General features: G+C 40.7%; 1 protein-coding gene across 1 annotated transcript; it reads right to left on the bottom strand.

Annotated features, from left to right (window-relative positions):
- Nucleotides 1-387: 387 nt before the first annotated feature.
- Nucleotides 388-20,899, bottom strand: rab40b (RAB40B, member RAS oncogene family). Its single transcript, XM_042508538.2, has 6 exons — nt 18,500-20,899; nt 9,937-9,997; nt 7,006-7,066; nt 4,999-5,076; nt 3,564-3,786; nt 388-2,960 (listed from the first exon to the last, which is right to left on the bottom strand). Exons 1-6 carry the CDS (start codon nt 18,639-18,641, stop codon nt 2,668-2,670), a joined length of 858 nt encoding a protein of 285 aa, XP_042364472.2. The 5' UTR covers nt 18,642-20,899; the 3' UTR covers nt 388-2,667.
- Nucleotides 20,900-20,973: the final 74 nt, after the last annotated feature.

Here is a 20,973-nt window from a genome sequence, read left to right as displayed (position 1 = left end):
ACACACACACACACACACACACACACACACACAGACGCACACACACACACACACACACACACACACACACACACACACACCTATACATATACACATACATATCTATATACATATATAAATGTACATATCTATATATTTAGATAGATAGATATGGATATATATAGATATATAATATATATAAATATAGATATATAAAATATAGATAGAGATGGATTGACATAGATATAGAGATAGATATCTCAAATATAGATCAATATAGATTTATAGGAGTCTGATTCCACATTTGTGCCAAACTGATGAAATTCATCATTCAAGTTCATAAATATGACGTTATGCCGGCTTTGACTATCGCCCGCCAAAGTTAAAAAAAACTCGCACCGCAGCCTCTCGGGGTGGGTGAAGTTTATTGTAAAGGTGCGTCTTATTAAACATTGATAAACGGTGCAAAACAGCTTCCTGCTCAGTGACCTCCTCGGCCAGGCCGGTCTTTGGCGTCACTCAGGGAAAAAATGTCACTTTACACTGAAAACAGGTACAAACCCCACAGGTTGTCATTTATCATCGTATCAAACAGTGATATTTACAAGACGTACAAATATTGTACACAAATCGCAGCTGTACGAGTGTCTGGAGAGCCAGTGAAACAGGCCATGAAGAAGAGTGTCTCAGTGTGTTCACGGGTTTCAGTACATCGTGTTCAAAAACGCAAAGTGCTCCATATGTACAGATACACACACGCGCGTGTGTGTGTGTGTGTGTGTGTGTGTGTGTGTGTGTGTGTGTGTGTGTGTAGAAAACATCCTGAGGAAGAAGCTGCACGACTGTGAACACAACAACTCGCCATCAAAGAGGCGATTCAGGAAAGTTTGGCTGCAGATAAGTTTCAATAATAAGATGCATCTTATTGCATTTGTTCTGTGATGAATTTCTGTAATTTGTTTTTCCAGATTTCTTTTCTTATTCTTAAATTTCCTCCAGATTTCTTCTTGTTCCAAAGTTTGTTGCTGTGAGTCAGTGTGAGCGTGTTAGTCAGGCCACGGTTAGGCAAACAATACACATTTTGTGAATAAAGTCAAAATATGTTGAGAAAAAAGTTGTCATTTCTAGAAAAAAATAGGAATATTTCAACATATATTTGTGATTAAAAAATAAAAAACTAAGGAAAAAAGTAATACCTCAAAAATAGAGTTTTAATTCTTAATATATTAAGAAAAAGATTAAACTTTAAATTAGGAAAAAATAATTTTGAATATTTTACCATAAATTTGTAATTAAAAATATATAAAACTAAGACCAAAAGACAAGTTTTTAAAAGTTTTTTTGTTGACTTTTGGACATTAACAAATAAATAAAAACAAAACAACCTATCAAAGTCTTCAGATATCAATTATGAACGCAATTAAGTTATTTAAGTTAAAAAAATAAAATCATAGTATTTCAAGAAAATAGTTGTAATTTAATGGGAACAAGCTATAATGTTTCATGAATAAAGATGTAATATTTAATTAAAACTGTCAAATGTTTCAAAGGAAAGAAAATTAATTGTAGGAAAAATGAGGAATATTTCAACATAAATTTAAAATTTTGCACAAGTGAGAAAAAAGAGTTTTTGGGTTTTTGACAAAAAAATAGAAATGTAACATTATCTGGCATAAAGTCCCAATATTTAAAGAATAAAGCTGTAACATTTTGAGAAAAAAAGTCGTAATATTTCCACTATAAAGTAATAAAATTATAAAAATAAAGTTACGTTTTTTTAAGATTAATGCCATTATGAGGAAAAATGTCATGTTTCAAGAATAAAACTGCAATATTTTGATAAATTTGGCAAATATATGGGAAAAAACTGAAACTGCTTTGAGAATAAAATAACTTTTGGAGTAAAAGTATTACGACAAAATAACACGATAAGATGGAAATCCAAAGTTTCACTTAATCACATTACAGTCTAATAATTTGACGTCATGTTTTGTAATTAATCTGAGTATGATTGTTTGAGTGTGTCCTGTATGACCACATATACAGTAAACATTTACAGTTTTCACTCATCACAAAACTGTCAATTATTTTGTAATATTTTATCTTTAGCAAAATAAAACCTTTTTCTTGTAGAATTTGTAATATTTTGAAAATGAAAATATTTACTTCTTTTAAAAAAAAAAAAAAAACTTTTTTAAAACTTTTTTTTAAACATATTTCTTCCAAACTACAACTTTTTGGTCATAAAATTAAGTCTTTTTTTCCTAAAAATATTTCAACTTTATCTTAAAAAAAATCAGATTTGTTTGCCCAAAAGTGGCCCTGATACTCCGCTGTATTTCTGAATGAATAAAAACTGGTTTCAAACGATAGCGGCTGCAGAAAAAAGTCCTTGCTTCGTCATTTCGACAACGCTTCCTGTTGACACTGTCCTCTGTGATCGAACGGTTACCCACGACAACAAGACAGACATCAAACGTCACCAAACAGCTGTTTTTTTAACAGTTTCAGGTGATTTTTTTTGTCCGAAGTTCATCAACAGTTTTCATGAAAAGTTTGAGTTTTGTCTGTTTATGTGCATCATGTACATCATCATGTAATCCAATCGTTAGTCCTTTTCTGCTGCTCTGTGACAGGTTTTAGGAAGTAGCAGGGTGTCACAGGTGACGGTGCGTTCAGGTGCAGCGGTTAGGATATCTTGCAGCTGTTCCTGCAGCTCTGTGCAGACGGGCTGAGCGGCGGCGGCCGGATCAGTTTGGGTTTTTTCAGCAGTGTGCCTCCTGTCCTCTTGGTGGCTCCGTGGTGGGCGTTGGCGGTGACAGAGTAGGAGCGTCCGTGCATCATGCGGGCATTGAGGCCGTTGGCCATGGAGAAAGACTTAAGGTGAGACTTGAGAGCCAGAGGGAGGGGGAGTTTGTCCACCAGGTGGACCGGAGTGCAGGAGACGATGGAGCGACAGCACAAGTCCTGCAGACTCAACACTGACACAGAAAGAAATAAAATATATGAACATGTTTCTGCACAAGGGCCTTCGTAATGTGTATTTCTTTTTCATATAGTGTGTGAAATAAATAAGGAAATGGATGGGGTCTCAGTATTGAGTAACAGCAGCTCAGTGAGACAGACAAACAAAGCGGAGCAGCGCGGATCTCAGACAGCGAGGATCTCTGACACAGTAGCTGACAGCGAGGATCTCTGACACAGTAGCTGACAGCGCAGATCTCTGACACAGCGGCTAGCAGCGCAGATCTCCGACAGCGTGGAGTGTAAAAGAATGCAATTAATTTTTATTTTCCATTGCTTTTTTCCTTGGTGTTGACTTAAATCACAGCACAGACCAAAAAGGTGCAGTGTGTCTCAGTGTCCAGCAGAGAGCAGCATAAACCTGCCAGAACTAAAATAGACTCGATACACTCCAACACATTAGGAGGCAAGAAGAAGCTTTTGGTTTTAAAGGTGTCATTAAATAAAATCCCATAAAACCACATTTTACTTATAACAGACTGTTTTCAGTGTAGTATTTGTACTTCTACTGCAGTAAAATGTCTAAATACTTCCTCCCCCCATGCACCGCCCTGGCTGACCTTTGTTTGGCCTCCACAGCCGCTCCATGCCGTGTCTCATCAGCACGATGCGAGCGAGTTCAGTGAACGACTCGGTAATGTTGAAGTTGCACAGCGGGCTGACCTCGAAGAAAGTGACACCCAGCTTCTCCGCATACACCTGCGCCTGCTCCGTGGTCACCTGCCGCTTGTAGGCCAGGTGGAGGCGGTTCCCGACGAGGATCTTGGGCACTCCCGGGGCATGCTGGGTAAAAAAACATGGATTGTGACAGGGACACGGGTCATTCAGTGGACGCTTTCTCAAACTCCTGTGTAAGAAGTGATTTTTTAGGACTCCGCTCAAACCGAGGCAGGACCTAGGTATGGACACGGGGGTACAGTTTTTCTCTGGTTTTATGACATTTCTAGGATTTCAGGACAGTACTTAGACTTTAGGACATTTCCCAGATTTCAGGACAGCTCTTTGATTTTAGGACATTTCTAGGATTTTAGGACATTTCTGGGATTTCAGGACAGTACTTGGACTTTGGGACATTTTCAGGATTTTAGGACCTTTTCAGAATTTTAAGCCTTTTCTAGGATTTTAAGACATTTCTAGTTTTTTTCAGACATTTCAAGGACTTTAGGATGTATGCAGGATGTCGGTACATTTCTAGAATTTTAGGACGTTTCTCAGATTTTGGGAAGTTTCGAGGATTTTAGGACATTAGGGTCTTAGCTAGGCCCTCTGTTGGGGGTGTGGGGGATCCTCCTCTGGCTCTTTTTTTGATAAACAAGCTCTATTTTGATGCTGTTTTATGTCTCTGACACCTTATGGAGACTAAAAGTAAAAAAAATCACAGTGTCAATCACTTTATTTTTATTGTGAATTAGAAAATGTTTGGGGGGGGACACACAGCACCCTGTTGAGGGGCCAGATTTGTCCCATGGGCTGTAAATTGAGAATTACTGCCCTTGTGAACAAAAAGGCACAAAATTGAGCTTGTTTATCAAAAAAACTTTGTATAAAAACATGAAACAGTTCAGCATACGCGCTGAAAGAATAACTCATATTACCCACCAACAACCCCCCTTCAAAGCAGTCCAGAACCGGACCTGGTTTACATATTACAGATGTATAACCAAAATGTACAACCACTACACTTTTCTTGGCTTGAATTCTGAACACAGAGCTAAGTGGGTTTTAAAAACAAGAGTCATCAAATGAAGTTTGGTCAAGCTGCCGGTGCAGCGCCCTGGTACAGTGCGCTGCGTTCCCGCCTCAGAGCAGCATTGTTTGCAGTGAGTGGGTTGTTGTTGTGAACGCAGCTGACTCATTCAGAGAGGAGCCGAGATTAAACGGCATCTGAACGCTAAACAATGTGCTGAGTGCAGAGAAACACGTCTCTTCAGACGTGACGATGACACGCAGAAACTTCAGAAACACACGGGACCGATCGATCGATCGAACACTGACCTCGTCGATCTCTTTGATCCACCTGTCGATCCCGTCAAAGGACCAGCGGTTGGTGATGTCGTACACCAGAATAACTCCCTGAGGAACAGAAGGAGGCGAAGTTTAAACAAATTACAATTAACGTGCAGAGCAACTATAATTTATCACTAATTAACCCTTTGAAACCAAGAGCAATATTATTTTTCTTTCTTAGGTATTTAACCCGATAAAACCTGAGCAAATGGGAGCGATTTTTTTCCAAAAAACATAGGAAAAAGGCAACGTTCAACTCGGTAAGAAATGCTCTAAAAATTACAAGAAATTAGTAGATTAGAGAATTTTTGTTTTGTTTTTAAACCTGGGAAGAAATGTCTGCAAAGAAAAAGGCTATTTTACAATTATTATAATTACATACCTAGATTTTTTTCTTGATATTTATTATAATTATTATAAAGAAGCTATCAGCTGATGATCATTTAAGTATTTTTCATACAAAAAGCCAGATTCTGCTTTCTAAATACTTCAAACTGATCTGGATAACAAACACTTTTCATTATTGTCTGATATTTTATTGATAAATTGATTGATAATGAAAATAACTGTCAGCTGCAGCTCTAACATGTTCATTTTCATAGCTGCAGCACCAACACAACACTGCATGCACGTGTTCGTCACCATCAAGTCTCACACACACACACACACACACACTAAAGATTCATGATCAGCTCTCAGCTTCGCCGTGGCGATGGTGTCACTGTTGCCATGGTGATATCTCCTCTGTACCCACTAAAAGCCCGACTGAGCGATGACAACAACTTCATTCAGCGAAAAGTGTTTTCTTTGTGTCTCCGCTGGGAACATAACAACGCCGTCTGCGGCTGTTTGATGAGTTTCTTCACGCGTCCTCTCAGAGCTCAGAGAGTCTGTCTGAGGTCAGAACAACAGCACACACACAAGCTCCGTCAGAGGACCCAAAATTAACTCTTACGAGCATCAAACTGCTCCAAAATATCGGGCCTCGGGTGATTAAAGGTCCAGTGTGTCAGGTTTATGCTGCGCTCAGTTAACGGTGGATGGTAGACGGCGGATTGGCGACACTTCTGTGACAGCACGGGGAAAAATACATAAATAAATATATAGACGGACTGGCAGGACGGCAAAATAAAACACACATGACCATATGTTGCTATGGCGATGTGTCAAAAATAGATTAAATGTATTAAATAAAATCATTTTGAGTCTATTATTTTATGTAATTATTGTAGCTTTTTACATTGAAGGAAGCTCTCTTTACATATCAAATTCCCTCTAAAATGTAAAAAAAAGTTGAATTCCCTCCAAAAGTCATTATTCATTCGTCTTAAACGTGGATGGCGAAAAAGAAAACCGCACTTACTTTCTGTCTTGTGCATCTTTGGCTGAAAAAAGCGACGCCGACAATAACAACATGTCTTTTTTCTTTTAGATTTAGATTTAAATTTTTGATGATAAAAAGTTATCAGTTTTCTATTGTTCAGATCAGCAGTGTTTTCTCCTTGTGTTGGATATATAAACACATATATATCCGTATATATATATGTGTGTGTGTGTGTGTGTGTGTGTGTGTGTGTATATATACAGCATTTGCGATCGATCGTCCTGCTCTCGTGGTGAGGGTTACAGTTTAATTACCCGCAGAGCTCTCTTAACCCTAACCCTTTCCAAAACAAACAGACCAGCTGATTTAAACTGATAAAAACACTGAATAAAACAGTTTTATGTTTAAAAAACTAAAAATAAATCAGCCTTTTTTTTCCTACGCAAAGGGATGATAACTACACTGGCCGGCGCCAAAACACGACAAAGCGGATGTTCCCATCGAGAGCCAATGTTTGGTTTATCCGAAGAAACATGGCGGTAAATATTTGCTGTGTTATTTGTTTCGGTTTAGATGAAGACACAAACTGCTCATTCTGAGGAAACAAAAACCCTAAACACACTAAAAAATATCGATATATGTCCAGTTTCTGACAGAAGACGCCCACGTACCTGCGCTCCTCTGGAGTACGATCTGAAGATGGTGCAGAACCGTCCCTGACCAGACGTGTCCCTAAAAAAAACACACACAGACACTAAAAGGTCAGACACTTCACACACATTCACACACACTTTTCAGTTCAACATGAAGTCTTTCCAACCTTCGGAGGAAACTCGCCGAAGCATCTTCTCCACCGAAACAAACACTTAGGGACTGATGTTGATTTGTCAGAGGTCGTGGTGCTGGGTACAAATATTTCATTTGTTGCAGAACCGTGATGCTTTTCTTTAACGTAACCAGGTCATTTTACCGCAGAACTGCAGCTGTTTCGTGGCTACGAAAGACTACTGGAGGCAGGCGAGAGAAATATTTTTGAGAGGAGGAATTTTTTTTTTTTATCATGCACATCCAGAATAAATGTTGAGATTAAAATCGAAATGTTCGAGAATAATGTCCAAAAACAATGTCAAGAAAAAAGTTGAAATGTCGAGAATAATGTTGAAATACAATATCTAGTTTTTTATCAACACTGTATTTCAACATTTTTCTTGACATTTCAACTTTATTGTCGACGTGCATAATGAAAAATAAATCTTCCTCCTCTCAAAAACATTTCTCCTGCCTGGCCCTAATCCTCCTCCGTACGTGGCAGTAAAGGGAAAGTTTGGATTTTTTTTTTTAAGGGGGTTGTAAGGGAAATCAATTGATTCTTGAGTCCAAGTGGACGTTTGTGCCAAATTTCAGGAAATTCCCTCAAGGCCATATTCAGATATTGCCTTCACAAAAATGAGACAAATGCAAGGTCACAGTGACCTTGACCTTCTACCACCAAATTCAAATCAGTTCATCGATCAGTCAAACTGAATGTTTGCATCAAAATTTCAAGAATAAAATTTCATCACTTCATCATTATATTCTATTAGATATTTGTGTGAAATTGTATCATAATGAGTGTACAAATTCTTGAGTTATGGCCAAAAAACATGTTTTGTGAGGTCACAGTGACCCTGATCGCCAAAATCTAATCAGTTCATTGTCGAGTCCAAGTGGACATTTGTGCCAAATTTAAGGAAATTCCCCTCACGCCATTCTTGAGCAACGCAAAAGCAAATGTTGAAGCATAATAATCTGAACCATCCCTTTAAGGATCCGTTCAAAACTGCGACCATTAGCACGGCATTAATGCCGATTTGAGGTGTCATTAAGGCTGCTGAGCTGTTCGGTCATTTAAGTATGACAGAGTTTTGGCATGACTTGTTTAACTTGACGCTTGTTTCTCAAGTCTTTCTTTTCATGGATAAAAAAGCACAGTTTTGTATGAAACAACACTGAGTTTGATCTTGTTATTGTGAAATGACAGTTTTCTCAGATGCAGGAGTGGCTTTAAAAACGCTACAATCATAATAAAGTCCGTGTGTCCTCCCTCCACAGAACACGGCTGGACCGTTGTTTTCGTGTCTGCAGTGAAAAACAAGCAGCAGAGCTGAATACCACAGCAGTGTTTGGGTTGGCTCGTGAGGACTCGCTGGCTGCTGGCCTGCTGCCTCTGACCGGGCCAGCTGCCGCTCTGCAAGTCAGGTGGTCCGGCGAAACCACAAAGATTCATCACGAACTGATACTGAGACGCTCCATCTGTTGTTATTCAGGACGAGAGTGAAAGACCCCAAACAGGAGTTCTGCGTGTCGCCGTGTGAGCGAAAACGTCACATCGGGTCAGGCGGGGATTTACTCAAAGTGTGTGTAGCCAGGGGAGAGACACACACACACACACACACGCCCGAGCTAAAGCGTCTCATCCGCTTAAACATCAAACAAAGTTTCAGATTAATAATTTAATATTGACTGGGCTAAAAGCAAAACCGCTCTAAAAATACCTCCGAGAGGGCCGGCGGTTTAGAGCCATGGGTGACTGAACGTGTGTGTGTGTGTGTGTGTGTGTGTGTGTGTGTGTGTGTGTGTGTGTGTTCAGTACATTAAGTGCACTGCAATCCCACTAACGTCCTTCTCCTTTAAGTGAACATGTGGAGGCTTTAACAGATGCATTAATGCAGCCAGTGTATGTTCTCGCTGCGTGCATTAATCCTCCTTATTTGCCTTTTCGTCACTGCAGTTGTTCATATATACAGGAAAGTTTATTAAGACGTTTTTTCCAACACGACGAGACATTTTTCAGGTTCTTTACATTTATTTCTGATCTCAAAGTCTGATCAGATGCTGCCTTCAAGTGCAAAAAGGACTTTTCTAAAGTGTCGATGCAGCAATGATGTGTTATTATTTTATAACGGTGATACTCAACTTGCAGCTCACGAGTCAAATCTGGTCCCCAATAGGGTGCCAGGTGGAACCCCAACTATTTCCTAATTCACAATAAAAATAAAGTGATTCACACTGGGAAATGTTTTTGTACTTTTAGTACACATAAAATGCCAGCGTGCATAAAACAGCATCAAAAGATACTGTTGATCAAAAAAAGTGCCAGTGGAGGATCCCCCACACCCACCGACGGAGAACCCAGCTGAGCTAAAAAATGTCCTAAAATCTGAGAAATGTCCTATAATAAAGAAATGTCCTAAAACCCTAGATATGTCTTAAAATCTAAGAAATGTCCTGAAATCCTAGAAATTTCCTAAATTCCTAGAAACGTCCTATAGTCCTAGAAATGTCCTGAAATTTGAGAAATATCCCAAAATCGAAGAAATGCCCTTAAATCTGAGAAACATCCTAGGGATGTCCTGAAATCCTAGAAACATTTCTGAAATCCCCTAAAATCCGAGAAACATTTTAAACCGCGCTGCATTCTTCTGTTGCACTTGTGAGAAACCTGACCTAAAGCTCAAAGAAGCCAAAACATAGAGTTATATTTTCAAAGATATCTTTATATTTGTATATGTGGCCAGAGAGAGAAACTATCGATGTGAGCGTGCACGTGGCGTGTAAAGTACCAGAGCTGCAGCTTGACTCTCCTCCCGTCCAGAAGGATGGTGGTCGTCTTATAGTCGATTCCTGAAACAAAACAAACAACAAACACATGAGTCTCCTGTTTTTAAAAAAAAAACAAACAATGAATTTAAGGTTTAAATAATTAACTCAATAAAAGCAGAAAATAACATTAATGTATAATATTTTTTAAAGCTTAACTCTGAGCGATATTAAAGCGGCCCTGAAGGTTAATAATTGGCACTGAGTTGGTTTTACAAAAGTTTTTCTTACAGGTAATTTTTTATGAATTTTAAAGTTTTGAGCTTTAAACAGTCTCTGTAGCGCCACCATCGGGACTTTTGGCTCCCAAAACCCAGCGAGGTAAGTCAAAATTAGGACTGTAAAAATAAGAAACGAAGGACGATGGGCTGAGTTCTCCTTGAAATAGTCCAGAAATTACTGTCGCTTCATGATTCTGCTTCATAACTGAACTCAAACAAGCAGCCACAGTTTTAACGACCTCAAACACGCCAACGTTTTATTCTCTGTTTATATGATTCGTATATAAAACCTCTTACGTAACGTCTGCTGCTCAGCGGCCGGTGTTAATGCTCCTGTTACAAGGTGTGAGAGAAATCATCTGTTATCCTTTTTTCTCACTTTTAAGAGGTTTCACAGGGATTAGAACCAGCAACCTCCCAGCCTCCATCCACACGTCCTCCTCTGACAGCAGATTAAGAAAATCCACCGCTGGAGGCTCCAACACGGCCACGGATTTACTTTCAGAGTTTCAGAGATTTGTACCAGCGCCCGCCAGCTTTACACACACACACACACACACACACACACACACACACACACACACACACACACTTGATTAGCTGCTAATATCAGGCTGCTGTCACACGAGTCCCCGGCGGGAACAAAAAAGCAGCGAGCAGCTCGTCTCTTTTATAACAGTAATTATCAGGAGCTGTCTGCAAGTGACGACGCTCCAACTGTGAAGCTTCAACAATGGCTGCCAACGCACACACACATGCACGCACACACACACGCACGCACGCACGCACGCACGCACGCACGCACGCACACGACCTCAGAGGACCCATCAGCATGAGTTACAGTAAGAGATGCTGGCAGTCACATACAGTCACCTTCGTTTACCTGTGTGCGCTTAAACCAGCAGAACCAGTTCACCTTTAAGGTCTTTTTCTGAGCACACACGAATAATTTCATGCAAATAAATCACACTTTAATTTAAAAATTTGAATCCATTTCTCTCTATGAGCGTATCGACACCAAATTTAACCGATCACATTTTTTCACAGCTGGTTGGATTACTGCCAGTTTTCTTAAAACCCATCCACCGATAAAAAAACAACAAAAAAACGACTCAAACCTGATTTGATTTGTGATTTCCTCAAACGTCATCATAGTAACCAAATTTCATAATTCTGTCACTCACACTGTCACACAACATGGATATTGATCAGTTTAGGGAGAGCAATTTCCAGCTTCTCGTGGCTGATGAGATACTGATGACTAATAACTTCGTTTTGTTTGTTTTTCATCACCCGAGGGTATGAAACGCTGCGATGTGGTGAGTACAGATGAATTTAATCTGTGTATTTTCATCAAAAAATCGACATTTCAGACCAAAAGCTGGAAAATTGTATTTCCGTAAAAGAAAGTCATTTTCAAGAGAAAAATCAATTCCGTTTTAAGATTTGGGGTTTGTGTTGTGTCGCCGCTGAGAGGCTCCGAAAAGCCGCTAAATAGTGATAAAGTCGGCACGTTAGTAGTCCTCTCCTCCCGTCACCCTGGGACTTTAGATCGTCTTGTTCGTTTGTTTTTGGGCGTGAAAATGTTGTTTTATTGCATAAAATCTGTAACAGTGTCCCCCACACTACAGTGAAAACACAGATTGACGAAAAATCTCGTCATTGGCGGGGAAAGAGTTAAAAAAAAGACAAAGAAACAATGGGTTAAACCCTGCTGCTGACTGATACAGTGTGTGTAGGACTGGAGGAGCGAAACCATGGCAACACGGGCCAAAACAAAGCAATTTATGCTTATTATTATCGGTTCTATTTATTGGCCACAAATGTTATTATCGAAATTATCGGTATGACGTCATAAGTCCCATTATCGGGCGATAATTATCGTGCATCCCTAATATATATATATATATTATATATTATATATATGGGTCATACCTGTACATTAATACGTGTGTGCACATATCATTCGTCAGCCAAACAAAACAAGTAAGTATACTATACTATAATAAGTAAACTGAGTGGTTTACTGTAAAATAATACATCATCATTTATTTGTTGATTATATTTTAATACTCTGAATCTGTGAAGTAACTAAAGCTGTGATATAAATGTAGTGCATTTAAAAAAGTACAATATTTGCGTCTCAAATGGAGTGGATTAGAAGTATAAAACAGCAGAAAAGTACAAGTACCTCTAAATGTTACTTCAGTACAGTACTTGAGTAAATGTGGAGTGACGGAGCCTCGAGGCGCATCAGAGCGAAGAGAGGAGGAAGACAAGATGTGATATAATGTAAGAGTTATTCTGGGAGGAAATCCAACACACACACACACACACACACACACACACACACACACACCACTCCTCCAACCTACACACATATGTTCGGGTTATTACACACACACACACACACACACACACACACACACACTCTCCCTCTGGTATGCTGCATGATACATGAAGCATCTTGGGAAAGTGGTGTTACATAAGAGGTTGGAAACAGTGAGGTTTGTAGACGGACGTCAACACAGTGAAACAGTACAGAGCGCTGGTGTGTGTGTGTGTGTGTGTGTGTGTGTGTGTGTGTGTGTGTGTGTGTGTGTGTGTTGATGCCGATGATGCTTACAGTGTTAGCGTATTAAAGGACCATGTCCGCGTTTTAAACTAGATGATTACATCATGGCTTTTGTTGTATTTAAACAGGACTTAAACTCGTCTTCAGGTTCACGTTTGTATTTTAGGTTTCTGTTCGAACACGTTTTCTTGGTTTACAGGTTTTGTGTACCACATTAAAGCGATTTTTAATCAGCTTTGTATCAAATCAAAGTGGGACAGGCATGTCAGCTGTTAACCGTCCACTGGTTGACCACGGCGAACACTTTTGATCAGTTCGACATGTCAGTCTGTTGGTGAATTTTGCTAATCTTTACATCACTGCACCTCAATCGGGTACGCTAGGAGCCAGCGAGCTAGTGGAGTGGCTCATTATCGCTCACAACATCGCTCAACATGTGCCCACCCTCCGGTCGACCCCAAGCTCGTGTCAAGTCAACATTATTCATAAAGACCAATATCACAAATCACAACGTGCCTCAGACGACATCCTCAGGAGGAGCGACTGAGGAGGGAGGGATGGCCATAAACATGTTTTTCAGGTCACCGTGACCTTGACCTTTGACCACCAGATTCTAATCAGCTCATCACTGAGTCCAAGTGAACGTTTGTGTAAAATCGTACGAAATTCCCTGAAAAGGAGTTCTCGAGATACTGAGTTTACACGAATGAAACAAACAAGGTCACAGTGACCTTGACCTTTGACCCAAGAAATCTAAGCACTTCATCTATGAGTCCAAGTGAACATTTGTGCCAAATCTGAAAAAAATCCCCTGAGGTGTTCATGTAATTCTGACTTTGTTGTTGCCAATTAAAAGCTGACATTTGAGAACAAGGTGAGGCAGCTAACTAAAGCTGCAGCGAGGTGAGTAATTAGAGTTTTAGCGACGCTGTTTGTTTTTTATTTCCCTTTTCGGGGACTCTGGCTCTCTGGGGAGACGTGTTGGGACTCCTGACCCAGCCACTGACAACACGGTTTCCCCCACTTCAGGCTGTTTGGCTCAGCTGACGGAAAACCGGAGCTGTGAAGCCTCGATGTCTGCCGTTTCTGGGTCGCCCTCTTTAATGGGAGGCATGACGGGGAGATGGAGACATAGCTGTGGCCGGCGGCTGCAGTTTAGCGGTGAAAACGCGGGACGTCTGCAGGACCCACTGGATCGGGATCAACGGCCGTGGAGGCTGCAGGCGGGCGTCCACGGCGGGGGCTTCGCTCTGCAGCCAAGTCCAGAGAGAGGAGCTGCTATTAACGGGCCGCGGTGCCAGAAACCGCACGGGGGGAAGCCTTGATTACAGAACACACCGACGCAAGCTGCCAAAAATGCACACAAACACCCTCTTCGTTTATTTTGTGTGTTTTATGTGCTGCTGATAATCACTCGCACAAAAAGAAATGGTTGTTTACAATTAGTTTTTAACGCCTGTGAACGCCTCTTTTGTTTCGTAACATCTCTTCAAGTGTTGTGTAACTTCACAAAATCACTCCAACAAACAGCCCGAGCTTTAAAAATCCCTGAGAGTCGAGCCTCAGGGAGACTCTACGAATGTGTGTGTGTGTGTGTGTGTGTGTGTGTGTGTGTGTGTGTGTGTGTGTGTGTGTGTGTGGCTCAGCGGGGGTATAATGATGAGGAAAGTGGAGTTGCTGTCGGTGTTGCCAGGAGAGGCTGACTCACTCCTCTGGATGTGTGATCCCACTCATACAGATCGGGGTGACCTTGCCGGCTCGCACATGAAAAATACAGAGAAGTGACTCTTTTTATTTATGCATCAAACATTTCAGCTCGACGTTCACACATTTCAGCTCGACGTTCAAACACTTCAGCTCGACGTTTGGACGCGACGACGCTCACCTCACTGTGAGAACACATCGTGGTCAGGACATGATGTTCACTGACTGCGTGGCAGATGTTGGTTTTTACGTCTTTATTTCTGCAGGTATTTGGTCATAAACCAAAGTACCGGACACGTTAAAACGTTGACCTGACGATGGCACGAGATGAGAAGTCAGAAGATCACAATGTTTTTACAGTAAATCCTGAGAAGAACACGAATAAAGAACCACATTTTATCAAAATTCATCCAACAACTGAGAAGTTTCAGGCTGGATCAAAGCGTTTGACCGACCGACCTGATACTCTGCAGGAAAGTCGAAATTTAGCACAAATTCTAATTTGCAGAAAATGACGCTTGGTTGTTGTGGTGGACGATAAAATGAATATACTCGATGATTGCAGCGTATTCCACGTGATATATGAAATGTTTTTTTGTGAACATTGTATAAATTGTATATATAAGTATAAATAAGTAGAAATGATCTTGTTGCTTTTGTGGCAACCGGCATGAGCTCCAGACCGTGACTATTAGGTAACATTTTTCAACCACGGAGCACCACTATGACTCGCAAAAAATATTAATATTTGAACTGGAGAGAGTTGGGAAGTTGCTCTTCAGACTTGGTTGTGTTCACGTGCTTTGAGGTGGTAAAGTGGGAACGACATGGAAGCTACAAGTTGCATTTTAAACGAAAATTTTTCAACGATAGCTAATGGGAGCAAAACAACAAAATTTAGCATTTTTAACCATCAATTTCTGACATTGTTTCCATTTCTGCTGCCCTGAAACGTCACGCAAACCGTCACAACTCGGGTTTCATCAAAATTTCCCAATTTCTCGCTCGTAATTATGATCTAAGAAGGCCGTTCATGTGCTCATAACTCCTAAATACGATACTTCCGAGGAGTACATGAATGCAGCATTACACACGAGGGCTAAAACACCCAGCATGAGTCGGCCTCCTGTCATCCATCCAGGATCACTCTGATGTTATTCGACCTCTGCCCCCCTGACCTCTGACCTCCTCTCTGCTGACGGTTGTGTCAGCAGTCTGAAGCTCGGAGGCTTTTCGCCGTTGTCGCGCTGAAGTCGCTCCGGATGCTGCTGTCAGCTCAACGCCTGAAATATTAACAGCTGCAGCAGGACGGGTTTACTTTGATCTGAGGATCCAGTTGTCTTATCAGAGTCACAAAGTGACGCCGAGACGTAAACACAAATCTCTGCTGTCGCATCAGTACACACACCGAGTATTCCTAAAACTCTTTCACTGTAAAATGAAAACACGTCTGCAAAAACATCCCAAATTATTTTCAGATAACATAAAGGCACAAAAAAAAGATCTTTAAATCAGTTCTCCCTGCTCAGCTCTCTGTCCAAACAACAGGTTGTAAATGTTTTCCTCATTACATCATCTTAAATAAATGGGATCAGAAAAATGTACAAAGTCGCAGTCGTCGACCTCACAGTTACATCATGTGCAGAGCTGCAGAGCGTCGGCTCGTCCTGGACGCCCTCCTGCGGAGCCGGAGTGAGTCATGAGCAGCTGCCGCCAGCATTTATTAATACACCTCACACACACACACACACACACACAGAGTTGTGTTTATATTAGTTCACATTGGATTTTATCATTTTTGCACCAGTGTGGTTGAGTACTACGATAAAACGGTATTTCTGACTTTCAGAAATTGTTTTTACACGCGCACACACACACACACACACACACACACACACACATAAAACATATAAAAACACACACATATATATATATCTATATGTTTGAAAGAAATCAACCACTTTGCTGCAGATTCAAAAGCAGCACAAGAAAACTGATTTTGATCCAAGTCTCAAAGAGTTAATGACGACCACAAACAGTTGTTCAACAGAGCCCAACTCTCTCCACCAAACCCAACAGCTACAGACAGATACAGACAGATACAGACAGACACAGACAGATACAGACAGATACAGACAGATACAGACAGATACAGACAGCTACAGACAGCTACAGACAGACACAGACAGACACAGACAGATACAGACAGCTACAGACAGACACAGACAGACACAGACAGACACAGACAGACACAGACAGATACAGACAGATACAGACAGATACAGACAGACACAGACAGACACAGACAGATACAGACAGACAGACAGATACAGACAGATACAGACAGACACAGACAGATACAGACAGATACAGACAGATACAGACAGACACAGACAGATACAGACAGATACAGACAGACACAGACAGACACAGACAGATACAGACAGATACAGACAGATACAGACAGATACAGACAGACACAGACAGATACAGTCACTGTTACTGGAGATCAACAGACTCTGCTGATGGAGAAGCTGCTGAGACGACGAGCACAGACACTGCAGAAATCAACATCTGCACACATCAGACTTCACTGAACACTGTACACACACTGTACACACTGTACACACACTGTACACACTGTACACACACTGTACACACTGTACACACTGTACACACACTGTACACACTGTACACACTGTACACACACTGTAGATGCTCTCAAACGGCGGCCCACATAAATCCTCTTTTCTCTTTCAGACCTTAACTGATGCTGAGATTCAGTTTCAGTCCGTCAGACTTTAAATGGCTGTTTTTTGTCTTTATTTTACTAACAAAAACTTGCCTTTTTTCACCTTTTTAAAATGTTGGTGATATTTAAAGGAAGAAGTTTTGGGAAATTTTGGGGGGCGTGTTTTTAAAGAAAAGGCATCAGGTGTTATTATACAGGTTTGTGAAACTGAATTCCATAACTTTTCCAAACTTTTGCAGTATAATACAAAACTTTTCTAGACTAATTCAATGACTTTTCCAGGATTCTCATGACCGTATGACGCCTGAATATATTAAATTTAATCACAACAGCACAATCTCTTACGGAAGTGAAGCTGTCCTTCAAAAAGTTAACACTGGAGTTGAAGTATAAAGTAGCACAAAATAGAAACCAAAGTACGAAAGTAAAAGTACTTCAAACTTGTATTTCACATTCAACATTTTACAAGTTCCTAGCAACTTTTTTAATAAAGTCAAGTGAAAATTTAAATGGAAAAATTAATAAATAAAAACATCTCCCTGAGGTTTTACAAAGAGAAGTTCATCTCATGCTGACATTTTCTTTGCACTTTTCAATTAATTAATTATATGTGAAATCAAAAAAAATAAAATGCTGATACAGATAACAGGCAAAATGCCAAATATCGGCTGATAATCGGCCAGACTGATAATCTGTTGACCTCTTTAATAACAGCAAAAGTTGTAAAGTAACTGAAAGTATCCAATAAAAAAGCACAGCACTGGAGTCGAGGTATAAAGTGGCAGAAATTGGAAATATTCAAGTAAAAGTACCTCAAACTTGTACTCAAGTGCAGCACTGTCTTAAGTTTTGTTTTCCCCCATTTTAGTGATTCTAAACTTCCAGTGATTAAGGAGGTATTCCAGTTAAGAGTGACTGGTTTCAGACTGGGATTCAGCGCCAAAGTGTCTCATGTTACCTCAAGAAGGAACAAACCAGTTAACATAACATTTAGTGTGTGTGTGTGTGTGCGCGCGTGCGTGCGTGCGTGCGTGCGTGTGTGTGAGGGGTTGTTCTGCATCATGAGTGCTCCCTCTGTGTCTGAGCTGTCACTTGGTTTGATCCACTAGTCTTCAGCGCTGCGTAAACCGTGCGTAAAAACAGGAAATCCGTGCGCATAAAAAAAAAGATAAAGTCCACAAACACCTAACAGGCAGGTTTAACGTAAATAAATGACCTCATCACCTCACCCATTCTGTCCCACACACCCTCCTCCTCCCCCGGCGGTCACTCACCCATGTTGTATCCGTACGGGGACTCGGTGGCTCCGTCCTGCAGGCTCGCCAGGATCTCGCCCTTCCCGACGTCACTGTCCCCCACCAGCAGGAACTTGAGCAGAAAGTCGTACGCCCGCGCCGGGCTGCTTCTGTGGCTCATCCTCGCGGCAGATGACAGCTGCCCGGTCCCATCATGAGACTCGGCAGCATGTAGCCGAACCCTTCCGCCTCCTAAAAACACCCCGGTCCGAAAGCGAGAAAATACAGAGACGCGTAAAGTTCGCTGAAAGTCAATCTGAAGTCGGAGTCCTTTGCGCGTGTTTACATGCACCAAACAGTCCTGTCACGCGGGTCAGGTTGTGTCCGGGAGAGCCACAAGTGTCCGCTGATCCACCGACAACAACCGCAGGACGGTTACTGCGCCCTCTGTGCCATCTGCGCGCTCCGGACGCGCTGCGCTTTTACGCACGACGGTGAAAAAATCCTCCGGTTCAGTTCGGCTCCTGCTGGACTCCGAACTGAGGAAGAGGAGCTGATGGGTCTCTGGCCTCCCTCCCTCCGCCTCCTGCTCCAGAGGAGGTGGTGTCGCGGACGGGGATGGAGGAGGAGGAGGGGGAGGAGGAGGAGGAGGAGAGGGAGTCCAGCCCTGCCTGCCTCTGTCTCATTGGTCCATCCTCCGAGTTGCTAGGGCAACCTCGAGCCTGACGCTGGAGACGTCCGGCAACACACGCGAGGGGACGTCTGATTGGCTCCCCGGCGTGACGTTTAGGCTGCGCGGGATGAGATGAGCGCGCCGCTTCCTGTGTGTGCCTACGAAATAAAAGCATGACAGAGCGATACGTTGCCATTATCACATTTTCAAAATAATCCCAGTTAGATTATTTTAAACATTCAAATAAAGATCTTAAGTATTTTTAAAAAGTAACGTTTAAAGGTCCAGAGCGGGACACTCAACTTGTTTTGCTTGGGGGCCACTTTTACAAAAATGACTGAAGGCCAGGGGCCCGGCCCGATAAAAGTTTTTAGGATTTCAGGACATTTATCGGATTTTAGGACATTTCCAGGATTTAAGGACATTTCTAGAACTTTAGGATGTTTCTAGGATTTTAGAACTTTTCAAGGATTTAAGGAAGTTTTTAGGATTTCAGGACATTTACAGGATTTTAGGACATTGCTAGGTTTTTATGACAATTGTGGCATTTTAGGATGTCTCTAGGATTTTAGGATTTGTAAGATTTTAGGATTTGTAAGATTTTAGGAAATTTCTTGGATTTTAGGAAATTTCTGAGATTGCAGGGTGTTTCTAGGTTTTTAGAACATTTCTAGAATTTTAGGATGTTTCTTGAATTTTAGGGCATTTCTAGGATCTTAAGATAATTCTCAGATTTTAGGACATTTCGAGGATTTGGGGACATTTGTTGATTTATAGGACATTTCTAGGACTTTGGGATGTTTGGGCTGCTGGAGAACATGGCGGTGCAACATGGTGATCTCTGCAGACGAGCACCTGCTCCCTATGTGGATATAAAAAGCTCATTTTAAGGTAACAAAAACAAATTCTTATTTTCAGATTATTATACGCAAAAGAAAACAGATTTATTATATTTCATTTCTGAGAATGCATGTCCCATAATCCTGCAAACTGGACCTCTGATTTATTTTTCAAGCCAATCTTTAACTCAAAATTAATCTTATATTCATTAGTCAAACAGTTTTAAAAAAAAACAAACAAAAAAAACATATTTACATATCAAAGCAGAGCATCAGATCTTCATCAGATTTCTGTTAAAGCAGCACAGAAACGTTTCTTTTCCTCTGCTGCCACCTGGTGGCCAAAACAAGGCAGATAAAGAGTTAAACCCTCAAATTGAGGGGAATAAAAACATATAAATTAAAAAGGGGAGCTGTAAAAATAAAAACAATTAAAAAGTAAAACTGAAATGTGTTTGTTTCTTCAAAACAAATTGAAGCAAACTGTGAAGTAAAGAGAAAACACGACATCAGTCATCTCATTTCTTAATTATTTGGTCAATATTATTTTGAAGTTATTTACAGACTAAATTAGTGACACACTTCAATGTGACGCTAACAGGACACATCATGAAAAGCACCAGTGAATGGGTTAAAAAATATGAATAAAATAATTCATAGACTAAAATCTAAAAGTGAGATGGCAATAAGGACAACAAAGAGAATATTTTTATAGTCCTAATAAGACCTGCAGGGTTCGAAACATGTTTGCGCTTTTAATGATTAAAGGCTTTTTAATATTTCCTTCCTTGTTATTTTTTTCCCCTTTCTGGCTTTGTTGCATTTTTGTTGAGTTTGTTTTGGAGAAACAAACATAAAAGGACAAAAAATATCGTCTTGCTGTCTCATTTTCCTTCATGAAATTAGAAATCAGAGCTCATAAAACAAAAACAGAAAAAAGAAAAGAAAAAACTGACATGGATCCTAAACACTGACCTTCGTATTCGTCACATTAACAGTCT

The sequence above is a fragment of the Plectropomus leopardus genome, chromosome 19, assembly GCF_026936395.1.
Source record: "Plectropomus leopardus strain MGB_pleo_1.0 chromosome 19, ASM2693639v1, whole genome shotgun sequence".
Lineage (NCBI taxonomy): Eukaryota > Metazoa > Chordata > Actinopteri > Perciformes > Serranidae > Plectropomus > Plectropomus leopardus.
The sequence above is the reverse complement of the archived record's forward strand: the minus strand, read 5'-3'. Positions and strand labels throughout refer to the sequence as shown.

Bases quoted from the DNA above. Each gene is read 5' to 3' on its own strand.
- rab40b (XM_042508538.2), bottom strand. From the start codon at position 18,641: ATGAGCCACAGAAGCAGCCCGGCGCGGGCGTACGACTTTCTGCTCAAG. The intron at 9,998-18,499 runs GTGAGTGACCGC...GTTTTGTTTCAG, and splicing joins CCCGTACGGATACAACATGG to GAATCGACTATAAGACGACC. The intron at 2,961-3,563 runs GTCAGCCAGGGC...TTTCTGTGTCAG, and splicing joins GCTGTGGAGGCCAAACAAAG to TGTTGAGTCTGCAGGACTTG.